Source organism: Sylvia atricapilla, chromosome 4, assembly GCF_009819655.1.
Source record: "Sylvia atricapilla isolate bSylAtr1 chromosome 4, bSylAtr1.pri, whole genome shotgun sequence".
Lineage (NCBI taxonomy): Eukaryota > Metazoa > Chordata > Aves > Passeriformes > Sylviidae > Sylvia > Sylvia atricapilla.
In genome coordinates this window covers 16,336,611-16,354,160 of record NC_089143.1, presented here as the reverse complement: position 1 = coordinate 16,354,160, position 17,550 = coordinate 16,336,611, and the positions used below count along the sequence as shown (strand labels likewise).

At 36.7% G+C, this 17,550-nt stretch overlaps 1 protein-coding gene across 1 annotated transcript in view; it reads left to right on the top strand.

Moving 5' to 3' along the window:
* SLIT2 (slit guidance ligand 2) overlaps nt 1–17,550 on the top strand; it is a 113,532-nt gene that overhangs the window by 13,651 nt on the left and 82,331 nt on the right. Inside the window, exons 3-6 of the mRNA XM_066317677.1 lie at nt 576–647; nt 4,678–4,749; nt 7,485–7,648; nt 9,623–9,761. Of these exons, the coding sequence (XP_066173774.1) occupies nt 576–647; nt 4,678–4,749; nt 7,485–7,648; nt 9,623–9,761 (447 nt within the window). The remainder of the gene's footprint in view (nt 1–575; nt 648–4,677; nt 4,750–7,484; nt 7,649–9,622; nt 9,762–17,550) is intronic.

The following is a 17,550-nucleotide window of genomic DNA, read 5'->3' as shown; positions in this document are numbered from 1 at the left end:
CTGTTATTTCTACATGTAGGCATATTCCAGGAGGTAATTACTCTAAATCCCCTGCATACCCGGGGGTAACACCTCCCACCTGCTCCAGGCATGCACACACGCAGGGAGACCCCTAAAACTGGTGTCTGTCCCTGGTCCCCGCCGCGGTGGGTGGAATTAACATGCAGCTGGGCTGCTCTGATAAATGGATTCTGTTAGGTCACCGAGGGGATGCGTGTGACATTAAGTGATTTACCGTCCTTTACCTTAATGAAATTGTTTCAGCAAGATGACGCTGAGAGCTTTTAATGGATAGCTTTTCTTGATGTAATGAAATTGCATTCCTTTGGCATTTAATATAAGGTGCAGTTATTATTTACTGGAGCTTTCCCAGCGCTGCTGTTTTGCGCAGACAGTTGAGAACAAAAAGGGATTTCGGTGGCAGGCCGGCGCCGTGCGACAGCCGGAGCAGGCAGTGGTGGCCAGAGCTATTCCTTTCGCCGGGCCTGCCTCCGCCACCTCCGGGAGGCTTCCCCAGCTCCTCGCCTTGCCAGCACGCCTCTCCCTTACAAATGCCTTCCTAATCTGTTTAACAGGCAACTGGATTACAACCAGATCAGCTGCATTGAAGATGGGGCGTTTAGGGCTCTGCGTGACCTGGAAGTGCTGTAAGTATTCCTTGTATCTCTTACTCGTAGTGAGAGCTCAGTGTCTGGGGACTGCTAATGTAGCAGCTTATCTGCAAGCTGCAGCCTGGTGTCAGGATGGTCTCATGAAAAGATGTCTTAAAATAATCCAGTGCGATGTGCTATAAAATGGTAAGAAGATATGGAGAGGCATAGATACTCCTTTACTCTCCAAGACAGCCATTAAACATTAAAAGAATAAAAAAAAAGCCACTGGCAGATACTGTAAGAAAAGAATGTATTTCATTTTTGAAAAGGGGAAGACAGCAGTATTAATAAACCAAATTAATTTTGTATAATTATCCATTACTGTTAATGTGCTGAACATTTTCAGGATTGCTTTTGTTGTGTACTCAACATCATCTGATCTTTCAGACTCAGTGTAAGGAACAATATGCTGTATCTGTTTGACAATCTGGATGTTTTCAAAGAGGCACTTTCTAGCAAACACTACTGCTATATGTTAAGATGTTTAGCATGTCCATGTTAATAGCTTCTTTTTAAAATATCTCATGTGCATAAATACATTTGTATGTGGAGGAAAATGTCCTTTTTTGTGTCACTGAAGATTATTATTGAAACACTTTCTTTGCATACTTTTTTTCCTCACATTATTCAAGTGGCTATCAGTGAGGTTAAAGGTAACAAAATTATCATCTGAGGATGGTTACTGTAATGAGCAAAGTGCCTTAGTTCTCAAAGAATCTGAGGCACAGGACACATTCCTGAAGTATTTGCTCTGTCAGTCAAAATTACACATTTTATTTGGATTTTCTTCATTAAGAGAAGTGAAAGAATTTGTGTGTCAGTGAGTTGCTTCATGATAATTTGAATCACACCTGATCACAACTTGAGGAGGATGAGAACATGAGTTTTATTGTGTTAGGGGGCTTGTGGTGGCTTTTTTGTTTTTTAATATTCTGAAGAACAGTAGCTTCTCAGGGAATAGATAGTCTCTGCATGTCTGAGAAACCAAAGAGTATGTGAGTAGGTGGTAAAAGTTTTTTACTATTAAACACTAGTTGGTTTTACTTATGAGTGAATGAAACTTGCAGCCAAATTTGATATTATTTTTTTACTTTGCAATGATAGAATAGCAAGTCTATTGTTAACTGGTATAAAGCCATGTACAATATATGTATAGTGTACATAATGTAGGTTCAATACTACATCAAATTGTTAAGCTGATGATTTGTTTCCTGTCAGTAAATGTGATGTTCTCTGAGATTTTTATGTTTCAAACTTTATATGTGACAATATTTTTTTCAGGGTTGGCTTAATCTGCTTATTATTGTTTGGGGGTTTTTTGTTTGTTTGTTTGGGTTTTCTTTGTTAATATGAGCCTTTCTTTACAAGTGCAAGGGTAAATGTTTATTAAAAAAAAAGGTGCATGTTTTAATGCTTGCAATTCTAGTGTTCTTAAAATGTCATCCTTGCTGTTGAGGTCAGGGGTACAATTTTTTCATTGATTTGAATTAGTGGAAAAAAAGAGGAAAGAAACCTCCGAAATAATAGTCTGCTGAAAAGTACATAGGTAGAATTTTTGTGAATGAATATACATTGTCTATTAGTGTTGTTCAAATACATGACTAAATGTTTGCTGTGTTGAATTATGTGATAAAAATTATGTAAAGATTCATGACATTTTAAGAAATTGAGATAGATATTTCAAACACTACTGAAGATTTTATATCTAATTAAGCTTCCTTCATAATATGGCTTAAAGAATGAAAGCTATGTAGCTCAGACCATACTGTATATGCAGAGTAGCAAATAGGACTCTGCATATTTTTTTTCATTTGGAGTCCATTATTCTAACTAATCAGAGAAAGTGGATATTACTTCAAACTTTAAGTTTGAAGTAAAGCTTTAGAACAGGTTGTAGTCCTGTTTAGTAACAGTTTGAAGTGCTTACCAAGGTAACAAATCTTACATCTTGGTTAAATAATTGTAGAATTCTAGAGGCTGTTAGTGTTAAAGATAAAAAAATACCCTGAATATTCTTCCCCATGAATTTCTGTGAAATGTTCATTTTCCTTTGTCTTCGGTTTTTTGGTTTGGTTTGGTTTTTTTGGGTTTTCTGGGATTTGGGGGGGAGGTTGTTGTTTCTCGGGGTGGGGAGGAGGGGGGTTGGCGGGAATCTGCTGTATTTGGGAAACAGACTGTGGGGAAAATATGATGCTGAAAATAGAAAATAAGCCAGTCATTGAAGTCTTTGCTATAATATGTAACACTTAGGTAAAAGTATTGAGCCAAGTTTATTTGATTACATCTCTGTAATGAAATTAAGTATTTCTTATCTTTACAGAGAAATAGCTATAAAAATAATTGAACTCCATATGTATCCCTTACATCTATTCCTATATCTAATTTTCTTTACCCTAAAAAAAGAACTTAATAACTCATATATACAAAATAGCAAGGCAAACATCAAACAGCCAAAACTGGAAATTAAAACATTTGTAGATTTGCCTTCTCTTAACAGCTATGGAAATATTGGCTGATTGCCCTTCCCTTCATTGAAAAGATATGATTTAAAAATCTTGTAAGAAGTTCTGCAGGAAGAACTGTGGGAGCCATCATTTACCATGTGGGCGCTGTAAAAAAAACTGCCAAAACCCAAAAAAAACCCCCAATTTATTAACATTTATTCATTAAGACACCTTTTGTGGATGCACCCAGTCCACTGGCCATTTTTGATAGTTTTATTTTTGTTATGTTTTTAAAAGGGGCACAATTCCTCTATTTAGTTGTTTTGGTTTTGTTTTTTTTCTTTTTTTCCTATTATTTGTCTCTCTGTTTATGCATCCGTAAGAACACACAGGGGAGATCCCTTATGCACAGCGAAAGAAATATTTAGCACATGGAATGAGTAAGCACACAAAGGTAAAATGCTGCACATTGCACCAGTAATTAATTGCTTGGTTAATGTGAAGATATACGACCTGATCCTAGTCAGGGTGCTGTGATTGTACCTTTCTGTGTTTCAAGATTAGATAGTACTGAAAAATTTGTTCAAAATAGATACAAATTATAGTTTGTGCTTAAAAAAACCAAAAGGGAAAAGAAAATACTTTCTCTTTCAAAAGGGAGAAAAGCTTTTTTCAGTGGGAGTTATTATTTATTACTGTTCTAGTTACATAGAGCTCATTATCCTTCCTGCTCAGATGAGTAATCTCCAAGTCAAATCTGCAAATTCTATTGCTTGCTTCCTTTTTTTTGAGTCAAGCTTTGCTTGCATTTTATTTGCAGCCTAAAGACAATATTTACTGCAAGTTATTTCATAAAGTTTCTGAATCTTTACAAACTACATGTAACTGTGTATAATTGGCTTGTGTAGCCAAGAATTAGCTAAGATTTGTTTCTAGCCACTATCTCAATTTCCCAACACCTTGTCTAAATTTTAAATTACTAATTTGCTAAAGTGTTGTAATGCTTGACTTCTGTCGTATTGGAAGCTGCCCTATTTTTCTTCCAGCTCTGGATCATCTATTGTAACTCATTCTGTATAAAACCTAAGCATAGCCCAGAGTTAATCTTTTCTAAAATTCTTAGAAAAAAACCCATTCAGCTCTTCTTTCATCTGTCAAACATCACACTCTCAGAACCTAGAAAGAGAAATCAGTATCCTATAACCAAGGCATTTTCTCCAAGGACACTCTTTTTTACCTCAGGATGTCACTTTTGATTTGAATGCCATAGATGTTATTAATACTGGTGGAAGTTCCTTTTGAGTGAATTATAGGCTACTGTGATTTCTTACTTAGGAATGACAATACTAAGCAATATTACTACTAAGTCATACTACTACTTACGTGGTAATGATAAAACCATATTTAGTTTGTTGGGGATTTTGTCAGGGATTCAACAGGAAGGAAAAACATAACTAAAAGCAGGAAATTTTTTCCTGATATCCATCCTTAAAAACAGTACACCATGGATTTCATGCTGTGCTTTTTTTAATTGTGACAAAATTCCTAAGATGTTAATATGCTTCTTCTTGGCTTTGCAGCACTCTCAACAATAACAACATCACTCGATTATCCGTGGCAAGTTTCAACCATATGCCCAAACTCAGAACATTGTGAGTAGTCCCACTGAAGCTGGCTGCCATTCTTATCAGTCCAGTATTTTATTTTTACCCTTATAAGTTTTGTCAGGGATCTATAAATATATATATAGGCAAAGCAAACATTAGCTCAAATAAAAAATATTGATGTCTCATGAGGTTGACGAGCATGAAGTCTGTGTCTGTGTGTCTATGTAAGCTAATTCTGAAAGGTAAACCTAACAAGTGACCTCAAAGCTATACCTGGGACTCAGGAGATAAAGAAGAAGTTGGATCCTTTTCCATCAAATTTTTTAGGATATGAAATTAATAAGTCTATAAAAACAGTTTCATGGCTTCTTCCGAAGTGGGATTTCCATAGTGCTGTATTAAGTCACAGAAAAGCTTCACCTTCCAACGAAAAAAAGATGAGGGCAGGGGGAATTCTTCTTACGTGTTACAGCTATATAGAGAAAGAAATTGATGTTTTTTGAAAGTCAAAAATTTGTTGTACTTAGAGCTATTGAATGGGTCACATTTCATTTAGAAACATTGGAGATTATTTGATTGACTGTCAGCTGTGATAAATGGGAAATCTTTATGCTTTTATTACTGTACTGCTAGCAGACCTAATTAAACTAAACTGGCTTGCCAACATTCTTTGTAACATAAAATTATAGCATCATCCGGTAGTGCTATTATAATTAAAGTTGTGTCAGCATTTACAATAAGGTCCCCATTTTTAGAGGTTATGACTTTGACAGAGGAAATCTTCAGGCTTCTAAAACAAAGCACAGTGAAAAGACCGTGTATCCAAGTCATATGGGCTGGAATTAGGTTTTCATATATTTATATTGACAAATAAATCTTGATTGTGTTGACTGGCAGAACCAGGTTTAGTCCAGTCACTTTTAAACAGATTTTCCAATGAAGTGGGAATTAAGAAAGAATGGAATCTTTCTATCAGAGCTCAAGAGTACCTGTTAAAGAATTACTTTTACAAAAACCTGTCTAGTTTCTTTTACCCATGTTGAGTTGCACAACTGTTCCGAAATCAGTAGGATTAATCACCCGGGTTAGCATACGAGTTGTAACTGAAGAAACTTCACACAGGTGAGTAGTTCTGTTGATTTCATAACAGAATTGCAGCTATTTTTTTGCTTGGACAAATCTGAGAGTACTTAAATAGGGCTGACCATGGGCTTTTGGTCACCTCAGGTAGATTTTGATAATAGAATTTCATTCTGTTCTTTCAGGCTCGAGTCATGAAAATGTGCAATCTCTACTTTTTTTGAACTTTCAAATACAGTTTCTGTTTTGAACCATAAAATAGTGTTAATCAAATTAGCAATATTTACATTTTCTTTGGTTTAGTATATTTCATTTTCTGAAAATATATTTTAGAAACAAATTAAACTGGACACACAGAGTCCTGGATTATAGCTGTTACATCCCATTTGCAGTCAGAATATGCTTGTATAACTATACTGATTTCAATGGTATTACTTCTGATTTGTGATGGTCTTCATGCCTACAGCTGGCCACTAAATGAGTGTGCTGCATTATGAGCTGTATTTGCAACATACCCACCCAAGAATTAGTACAGGAAAAATATATTGCCTTTAATTTCTAGTCATTTATGGGGGGGGGGGGGCCAGAAACTGTTGGTTAATATTTTAGTTTATGTTGGTTACACATTTCATGTTGCTTTGCAGATTTATTTTCTAATGGATTAGTTACTCTTTGTCTACATCCTGAATTTCCTGCACTTCCTTTCCAGTTATTTAGTTAGGATTGAGCACATCAGCTAAAAAGGACCAAAATGGCATGTCCCTATTACGGACAATTCTGAGTAATGATTTGATTTATAGATGTGGACATCCTTTTTGGTAGTTTAAGAAAACGTAAGAGCCAGAGAAGGGTAATTTACCTAATTTAGTGAATACATTTGTCTGGTATTTTATCAATGGCAAAGTGCTTTTTGCCACTTGGCAAGGAGCCACGGTCTTGTGTCAGACCACACCACAAGAGACAACTTTCTTAATTCCATCACTTACTTCCATTTGGTCTTTTAATTAATTTCAGGCATTGCTTAAAATGTAGACCCCTAGCAGCCAAAAGCAGCTAATCCCACTTTCTGCTATTAAACAACTAGAGAGGAAATCAGAAAAGAGATGTGAAAGAAGGTGCTTTATATTGAGTTATTACTCTATCTTGTTCAGCAGAAAATGAGTATGACCTGTTAAAGGGATCTTTCAGGCTGTTTCTATAGAGACTAATAATGGCTAGACTTACAGATATATCTAATTGGAAACAAAATCTTTTATTAACCCTTTATTTCTGATATTAGAGTATTACCACTCTAGGGCAATTTTCTTGTGATATTTTTTGTCTTATTCACAATTTATGGAGATCTGGACTAAAGAGACCCATGTCATCTGTCAAGCTATTCTATATTTACTTTTTCTTTCAGACAAGAAACAGGAAACTACAGAAAAGTTATTTTATTAGGAAACCTTTTTTTTTTTTTCTTTTTTTTTTTTTTCATTTAGACTTCAAATAAAAAGTAAATTTGCAGCTTGTGTAGTTTTATTTATTAACTCGTAACTCCCAGAGTTTCAACGAAAGATGTAAAAAAGTTACTGGTTGGCAGTTTTATTAATAAATCGGCGTAGTTTCTTGCTGAAAGGAGGGCTGGGCAAACTTGGCTGCTTTTTCTGTTTGTCCTTCCTAACTGGGATGTGTTTTGTTCCGTGTTTGGTCCCACGCAGCCGCCTGCACTCCAACAACCTGTACTGCGACTGCCACCTGGCCTGGCTGTCGGACTGGCTGCGGCAGCGCCCGCGCGTCGGGCTCTACACGCAGTGCATGGCGCCCTCGCACCTCCGCGGGCACAACGTGGCCGAGGTGCAGAAGCGCGAGTTTGTCTGCAGCGGTAAGAGAAACCCAGCCCGCCTCTCCTGCCCTGAGCCACACCCGCTGGCACCTCAGGGCTCACTGCTAGGGCTCTGTGCTGACTCTCGTTGGCTTCTCCACTGTCCCGGCATGAGTGCGTGTTGAGAGAGATCGAATCGTTTTTATTGGTGTTTGTGGGGGTGCTCGTGTCCGTGCAAATTTTGTGTAAATGTTGCGTTCACGTAGATTTTTGTAGCCTTAAAAAAGTATAATTGGGGGGGAGAGATACAGGAAATGAAATAAATGGTTTACTGATTGAGGACATAAGCCCGTTAGTAATAAGGATTTTTTTAACCTTTATAGGTATATACTTGTTATTTCCTGACTTAGATATTAGTCTGAATCTCTAAGTAACTTTCTGAATTTTTTATTATTATGCTTTAATGCATAAGGTTATTTTTTGATGTGAAATAATGAAATGACTAACAGTTCATTACTAATCACATTTTCTCTATTCAATTTTTTTCCTTTATTTGTGTCTTCTAGATGAGGAAGAAGGCAAGTTTATCTTTCTTATTTAAATATTTTTACACTCAGATTCAAAATTTTCTGTAAATTTTGTCTACTGTTTCAAGTTTTGCCAAGGACATTAAAAACCAGATGCAATATTGCTGTTCTTTTCCATGGTTCAGCAGGCTTTCTCCTACTGGTTGATTTTCTGCAAACCCCCAGAAGCCTATTGCCAAATATGCCAAAATTTGTACAGATCTATGTTTCTAAAAGAGTTTATGGAGAGCACAATGTCCTTATTAAATAGCCTCTGACATTGAAGTTTAAGGCACTGCCATCTTCATACTGCAAATGCTAACAGTATCCTTGCCACTAATTCTGCCTTTATGTACATTTAAAAGGGCTCCTAACAAGATCGTTTCATATATTTTACAAGTAAATGTTATGGCTGCAGAGCCTGGGTGTCAAGAACAGTTTTATAACTTGATCATTATAATGGTGATTATTAGTGAGGGGAATAACATGTTTTCTCTCTGAATCATTGTGTTTTTGTTCAGTAAAGGTAGGTGAAACATTTCCTTACTGGTAGTATTAAAAGAATGCTGTGTGTTAGATTAGATTTGATTATCGTTTTACTTTAGTTACACAAACATAAATGTGAAATCCAATTACTATATTGTAAAATTCTGTCTCACAGAATCGTAGAATGGTCTGGCTTGGAAGACACCTTAAAGATCATCTTCCAATTCTCCTGCCATGGGCAGGGGCACCTTCAACCTTTCCTATATTTGCAGGAAAATATAATAAAGTTTTTAATTTCTAAAGCATATCTAAATATGAAATTATTAAGTTTAAATGCAATTAAAATTTTTGACTTTAACATGCAACACTCAGAAACGGGGGAACGTAGGTAAACTAGCCACCTGAGTTACAAAGGATGGCAGATTGTGGGAGGAAGAAGTCTGCTGAGCTAAAACAGTGAGAGATGTGAAGTCAAAACTTTTATGTATTTTTGTGTGACTGAATGAAAATGTCATTAAATTAATAAAAACTCCAGAACTGTCTATGACCAATACATAACTGAAGGACCATATTCAAATAAATATTTCCAGAACAGTACAAAACTGGCAGGTCACATTCAATGCTCATAGCAAAGTTTATTCATTTCTCTTCATGTGCATTTTTAATGCTATACAACATTCCGAAAACTAAATAAATCAGTAATTAGTTTTTAATAGCATACAAGAAATTATATCTGAAAAAATGGGCCACAGTCTTTTTACATGAGACAATTTTGAATGGGTGTTGCTAAAGAAGTTGAAAAATTATGTAGCGGTCACAATAGCCTTTGTCTTTCACCTCTCTGCGTTTTATCAGCATGTTAGTATTAACTCTGTGTTTAAATAAATGCAGTTTGAATGTACTGATAGACTACAATGTTTATTTTAGAAGTCCTCTCTTAAATTTTTCAAGTAAGTGTAAAATGTTGTGCTTTCCTTTGCAGGTCACCAGTCCTTTATGGCTCCATCCTGCAGTGTCTTGCACTGCCCTGCTGCCTGCACCTGTAGTAACAACATCGTGGACTGCCGTGGGAAAGGCCTTACTGAGATCCCAACAAACCTTCCAGAGACCATTACTGAAATGTGTGTAATCTGACTTTTCCCCATTAAACAGAAAAGGTTTTTTTCCTATATATTAGCTTTTGTTATTTGCATAAATTAATGCATTATATGGGGTAGGAATTTTGGTAAACACCTTCAACCTCAGATATAAAGACAAATATGCAGGTGTATGAAAGCAATTAATACCTTTACACTATCTAATGAGTTATTTTTGTATGTGCTACTCATATTTCATGAGTAAACTGCATTCTGAATTGGTTTATAAAGAGTTTGGGAATCCTTGCTTTTCCACAAGTGAATGGCTTTCCGCTGCAGACTCTAAAGCCTGTTGACTTCAGGGTTGCTTTCTGTACTGGTTTTGGCTGAGATAAGATTAGTTTTCTTCATAGCAGCTGGTATGAGACTGTGTTTCGGATTTGAAAACAGTGTTGATAAAACAGAAATATTTTCAGTGCTGCTGAGCAGTGCTTACACATAAGCAAGGCCTTTTCTGCTCCTCACCCAACTCCACCAGAGGAGGCTGGAGAGCAAAATGAGTTGGGAGAGGACCCAGCTGGGGTCAAGGGTATCCTGTACCATGTGGCATCGTGCTCAGGGCATACAGCTGGGGCAAGATCAAGAATGGTGAGAAGTTTTGTGATGTTTGTTTTCCCAAGTCAGTGTTATATGTGCCAGAGCCCTGATCTCCTGGAGATGGCTGAACACCTGCCTGCCCTTGGGAAAGGGTGAATGAATTCTGTGCTTTGCTTTGGTTTTTTTGCATGCAGATTTTGCTTTACCTGTTAAAGTGTCTTTGTCTTAGCCCATGAGTTTTTGCAGTTTTAACTTTCTGATTCTCTCCCTCATCCTATTTTGGGGCCAGTGAGTGAGCAGCTTTGTGAGATTTAGTTGCCAACTGGGTTTAAACTGTGCCACTCACCTTCAGTCACTTTATTTGTCAGCCTTCTAGCAGAGAGCCAGATCTTAGCATGAAAGATCAGCAATCCATACCACCGATAAGTGTTCTGCTTAAAGCAGTATCCCCAGAGGGTAATCTGAGAAGGCAAGAGTAAAATGTAGTCAATAGTGTTAAGAGCACCTAACTTTGTACCAAAGGAACCTGGACACTGGTAGTGTCCCATGACACGTCATACAAAAAGTACCACAACGTCCTGACTGTAGAGCAGAGTCATAGCCAGGGTGCTGCAAGGGTGCACAGTCTCTAAAAGCAACATGGCTGAGAGGTTGTATGGGCACAGTAGGAAAGTTTCTGCTGCACTGTCATCTGTGCAGGTGAGCAGCAAAAGCGAAAGGTGAGCTTGCTGACGAGATGGACAGGGGCACAGCAACGTGAACATCTTTTTTTTTCTGGGATCAGCAGGGGCGGTGTTTTGGAAGGGAATCTGGGAGTTCCCTTCAGGGAAATAGTGGGAAAGTAGCTGTGATGACAACCTGGTAAGTGAGGTCTGACTAGAAGTAAATGAGTTGGAGAAAATATTCAGAATAAAAAGATTTTCAGTATTTTGATGATACAAGATTATCTTGAATGTTTAAAACTAGGACTCCACAGTGAGATTTTAATTGGCTTGTTGATATCTGACCTGTGGTTTTGAACATTACAGGGTTGGAATTACCATGGTTTCTTCTTAGGATGTGAATAGTAGTCACATCTGTCAGTTCATAATTACTGTTGTTAATACTGACCTGGTTGACTCTGTATGATCCAATATATTCATTCAGCTGTATAATACAAACACTTCTACCTTTCACAGCTCTCAGAAAAAATCCCTCTGCTTGCAAATAAAGTGAATCTTTCATAAAATCCATTCACAGTGGCCAGGAAGGCTGCACACAGCAGTATTCTTTATTTAATGAGCTGTATACCAAAGTTTTTACTTGCATAAGTACATCTATGTGCGCAGAGGAAAAATATTGCAAGAAAGGAGAAGGGAGTATATGTCAAATATTTTTTGCTATTTTTCTGGTGCTAACCACTAAGACACTGAAGTTCGCACGATATTTTTCTTAGATATGTAAGAAATCCTCTTGAGTTTTAAGCATGGAATGCTATGTTCTTCAGCAGTTTATTGTCCTGGAGAATAAAAGTATCCATGTAATAACACCTTCAGTATTTGGTTAAGCATTTAACAGATTGCAAATTGATGCTCAATGTTTCCTGCTAGGCTAGACATCATTCGGTTTCCAGAATGAGGTTTTTTTCTCATTCTGAGATCTATAATCCATTAAAATATAGTGATATATGTGTGCTTATATACATATGCACAGTGTATATAGTTCATACTGATACTGTGTAAAATATCTGTTATCTGTCTATTGTATCTAGTTCGTAGGTTCTGGCTAAATAAAATGCAGATCACAGTATTTTGCTCAAGAGGTGTAAGAGGAAATAGAACATTAGAAAATCAAATTTTAGTAATCATTTTGTATTAAACAGATGCCCACCCATGAATGTTGGTGTAGTGACAGAACTTCAGTGATAGATTTTGAGTAACTCAGAAGAATACAATACAAGATATGATTTGAACCATTGGTAGGCTGAACTTATCATAGAGAGAATAACACTTTCCTGTTGAGTGGAAGGTAAGGAGAGAAATGAAGGAAGGAAGGCAGGAAAGAAGGAAATGCTCTGAGATTGAGGGATAAACTGAGTGGAAGAACTAGAGTCCTTTGATCCTTTGATCATGTATTTGCTGAGAATCACAGGATTGTTTCTGCTTCCTTGTTAATGTGTTGAAAAGGAGTTAAAGTTTTGACAAATACATTTTGCTAGTTATATGGAGAAAGCTTTATGCTATACTTGCTGCTTTAATGTGAAAAAAAAAAAAAAAACAACTATTAGTGATAGTTGTCTTATAATCCTTATGGATCGGAGATGTATTTAGCTTCATAGTGTGAAAGGGAATGAGGGAGAGAAGAGGTTGGAAAATAAGTGGTTTATGGAGTTAAAAAGGTGTTATCAAAAGAGAGGTGAGGGAAGTCTGAGACTGGATCAAACCAGCACTCCACTCTGGCCAGTCGCCCACATCAGTTGTCCCTAAAGAATATTTCAGAAACAGAAATGTACAACTTCAGAAATAAAATGCCAGTAGCACAGGTATTTTCTTTGCTCCTGGTAAGTGTTTGGGTTTCTCTGAAACTTGAAAATTTGCAAAGCTTTTGGGAAAAAAAAGTTTTCTTTTTTTTTAAAATATCCAATCTGCTTTAAACCCTACTAAGTTTACATCATTGTGTTAGGATAATAAATTTTGGGGGAGGGAGTTGTTCTCAAACCCTTCCAGTTTAAAATACAGTTTTTTAAAGTTTCATTAACATTCCTTTGTCTTTGTAGAGAGAAGGAAAATGCAGTCACATACATAATTTTCTCTGTCACCTTCTATTTTGCATACTATCTTCATTCATCTCTTCTCTAAACTAATGTTCCAACTCCATTCAATATTTTTGGATGAAAAAAAGCTTCCATGTCTTAATTAGTCTCATTTCTCTGAAATACTTGTTTTGTAACTTTTTTTCGTCTTCAATGACCAGAGTTGAATACAATATTCCAGATGACAATGCATCATCAGGTTTTTATTGACGGAATTTTAGTTTTCTTTCATTTGCCTTTGTGACCTGATAATCACTTGCATTATTTAGCTGCCAGTACATGTTTCACCATGTTTTAACTTGCAGAGTCGTAGGCCTTTTTTTTTTTTTTTGGCTGTTGTGATTTTTTCAGGAACAAGAATTTTCTTAAATGTAATCCTATTATTGCATTCGTAGACATTTCTAACACTGAATTAGGTTGTATGTCACGTTTTAAAGCTGGTCTGTGAAAGACTTCAGTCCTCTCTGCTTTAACTAAATTTAACTTGCAGGAAGATTGTGACATTCCAGTATTGTTATCATACAATAAGTGTTTTAGAGCTTCATTTTTTTAAAGTCCTCTGCAAACTGTTGCTTATAGCAACCCCTTGAGATGAGATTGAAAAGAATTATTGTATCCCACAAAATAAGCTGGTTTTTCACTTATTTCTTGGGCAATGGTGTTGTCAGTATGCCAAGATGGTAGCTGACAGTAAACACTTGAGGAGCTGAGCCCGTCACAGCAGCGTTGGGAGTGCTGGGGAGCTGCTGAGCACGAGGCAGAGGGAGCGGTGGGCGCTGCATTTCCATCATCAGTGCAGTCCCTGCACACATGGCTCCAGTACCTTAATCACCCTGTAAGCACATGCTTTGGCAGGAGCTCCCCAGCTCTCAGTGAGAGGGGGAGAGAGAAATCTGCTGGCTCCCTGTTGTTTTCTGAAGGATGTACAGGCTTTAACAGCCAAATTATTATTTATTTGCTCATCTTTATAATACTAACAGTGCACACTGCAAGAAAATTAGCTTTATACTTCTTATTTACCTGCACCAAATATTGTCCAGTCTTTCCAGTACTTTCCTTTATTGCCAGTCTTTTGTTGTATTTTCATTTGAACATTTCCTACTTGGTTGACAGGGACATTAGGAAAATCCACAATATTTCCAAATATCCTTACTCCGAACATGTTTGTCTGCCCTCTGTCCCCTGTTTATGAGCTGAATTTTAGGAATCCAGTGCTGAGTACCACCAGCCTATCATATTGTGCTTCAGCCAACTTCATGGTACACAAACACCTCTGGTGCTTGCCTCTTTTGTCATTTCTTTATTGTATCTCATATAAATAATGTTTTCCTGTGAAGCTGACATTAAACTTTATTGTCAACCCTCCATCATACAGGTGTTTAAAATCTGACAATTTATTTTTGTGAGATTTTGTTTTCCACCCATTTCTGCCTCTTATTTATTTCTTCTTATATGGAGAGCGGGTTATTTTTAATAAGAATATAATCCATATTTACTTTTCAAAGATCTATAATTCCATTTTTTTTCCAAGGAGGTTCTTTTGAAGTTCAGGACATGCTAATGGGTTTGTGATATATTGCCAAGTCCTCTGTCCATTTTGGCTGTTCTTTCTCTCTGTGGAAACCTTGACCTCAGTCAACTCCTCGGTACCCTATGAAACGCTGATTTCTTAACTTCATTTAAAAAAATGTTGTCTGATCTGTTTCTGGACAAGAATACTTTGAATTCATTACCTTGTCAGTCTGTTTGGGACAATGTTGTATAAATGTTGTAAAAACCAAGCAGTATATTAATAATGTTGCTTTCTCTATACTTTTGATAAATATTATAAAATCACAGATTTAAAGTGTATATTACATGTTGACAATTGTATGGGTTTTTTTGTTTTTTCTCCCTAGGGGTTTGATAATTTAACTTGTATCTAAATAGTGGGTTAAAAAAAGAACCCTTTAAATGGAATATTGAATTTCTTAAGTGTAATACTTAGGCATTTTCCATTGAGTAAAATTTTGCTTATTGAAGCTCTGAGTTAGCTCTCTGTGGAAAGGTACAAGAAAAGACTTTCTGTTTAGTCTAATACTGATGTTGTGGCTTTACAGTGCCTTGATAGCTCTTGGAATGCTGTTTTAAGACATTAGGAACTGTCTTCTCAGGCTGATGGTTCTGCCTCTGTAGCAGAGCTGGCAAGGAGAGCATGTGCTTGCACTGCACTGCAGCCTCTCTGTCTCTGAGTTCAGTGTGGGAGCCTAAACCACTGAGAAAAACAGTTAGCGCTGGAAGCTGAAGTGGTCGAGGAATGAGCAGGCAGGGGTTATGGTGGGAGCAGGTGGATGCAGAGCCAGTTGCCAGAATGCTGTTTCAGCTCAGTGTAGTTGGATTTACTGGTGGCTGTCAGGGTGCTGCTGAGCCGATTTTGTCATACTCTCTGTCTGACTTCTCAATTGGTACAGAAGTCAGTTGGCTGGAAGCAGCAATTCCCGCTGCACCAAGGCAGTCAGCAGGCAGTGTATTGTCTGCCAAATGCCTCTTGGGAAGATGCCTTCAGAAACAGGACTGCTTATCTCCAAGTAGGCTGCTAGTGAAAATGGAAGGAGAATAAAACCTGTGGTGTCCTCTAATTTTTCCCTTCTGTTTGATAAAGCTTGGAGCAGAATTAAGTGCTCAGAGTCTCAGGAAATGTAATTCTTAATCTGTATTGAATTAGTACAATTTTATCTGTACCAGTTACACCCTTCTCCAAAATTAATTCCCACTTTATTATCTAAATTCACAGACAGCTAAATAAGAATACCTAAATTTCTCTTTTCAGGATTTATCCAATCAATGTGATAATATTTGATGAAGAAATAATTCATATTACATATATATTTAAAAAAATTTTGGATGACCACCAAAACTCCTCCAGTTTTAGTGCACCTGTGAATTCTACAGAAAGCATGAAAAATAAAAGGGTGCACAGATATATCTCTGCCTCTGGTTCATATGAACAGATTTCATACAATGAGTAACCTGTAGGAGACATTTTGGGAACTTAAAAAAATTTCTCATAGACCTGTTATTTTAATGTCTGTATTGTAACATTGTGAGGCAAAATACAGTGCTCATAAATAATATGAATACTCTTTCAACTTTTGTTATTTAATATGCCTTACTTTAGTATTTTGTATTGACTTAAGCAAAGCATGATACATTATACATTAATTCATCTTGAACATCATAATTTGAGTTGGTTTAGATTGTTTTGAACCTCTCTCCTTTTACAGAATTTTTTAGGAGATGCTCTTTCATGGGCATGTTCAATCTGTTACGCTTAACCAACTTAAGTGGCCTCACACACCTAGTGCTTCCCTCCTTTGTCATGCAGTTCATGTATTAAAGGCATTAAATGTCATTAAGGTTCAAAACTATTACTTTAATTGGTGCTAGAAATTATAGCCTTTCTAATGCAAATAGCATTTATCAGCCTCTATGCTGGCATTCCTTCCACATTTTAGTTTTTCATCACTGTAATCTCTTTTTGCTTGGTTTAATTTCAGGATTCACCTTCTGAAAATTCTTTGAGAATGATCGGCAGAAGTAATTCTGGTTCTCTTCGAATAGAGACTTTTTTTGGCACGTGTTCAAACAGACTCTGGGAAACCCAGAGTCAAATAGCAACCCAGCAGCAATTCTATTAATTGTACTGGTACCTTATCCCAGAATAGTGTGACAGGCCCTTATTTCAAAAGAGTCCAGAAAGCCATTAATGAGCTAGACCTACCTCCATGAAAAGGCTGCTCTTAATATTCTTCTGATTTTCTTTTCTCTTCCATGGCTTGAACCTGTCAAAGTGGTTCCAAAACTTCTTTCCTTACTGTAGTATTATGCCTAAATGAAAATAAGTAGAACTGCAATAAGTGTTTCTTAGGGTTGGTGGAGGGGGAAGTGGGGGAAGGAGGACCTGCACTGATGACCATAAATTTGTACAAATGATGATTATTTAATCAAAAAGAGCACAGAATTAAATTGAATATTCCTTCACATTTTTATATTAAAAAATTAATAACCAAAGGAAGAACTTAATTAAATTCTTCTTCTTTTTCAGAAGGATAATAGTCACTAGAATGGCGTTTTGGGGAGGAGGGAGGTTTGGTGGAGGGGTGGATGACTGGAGGATTGCCATTGTTAAATAAGGAACAGTTGTATAGATAATTCTGGTCTTTGTAGCAGGCAGAAAAGACCCTAAACCACATAGCATGTGAAATGAAAAAAAAAAAATAGGAGTCAAGAATTTTTAGAGTTCATAATCCAGTGTACTGAAAAGCCCCTGAATTCTTATTACTATGGCCTTCAGAAGAAAGTTTTTGTTTCATGTGGATGGAGCTTTATAATGTTTGAAAGCCAAAAATAGAAATTCTATAGTGGTTTTATGACAACATTATTTACATTTTCTTTGAGTTTCCGAAT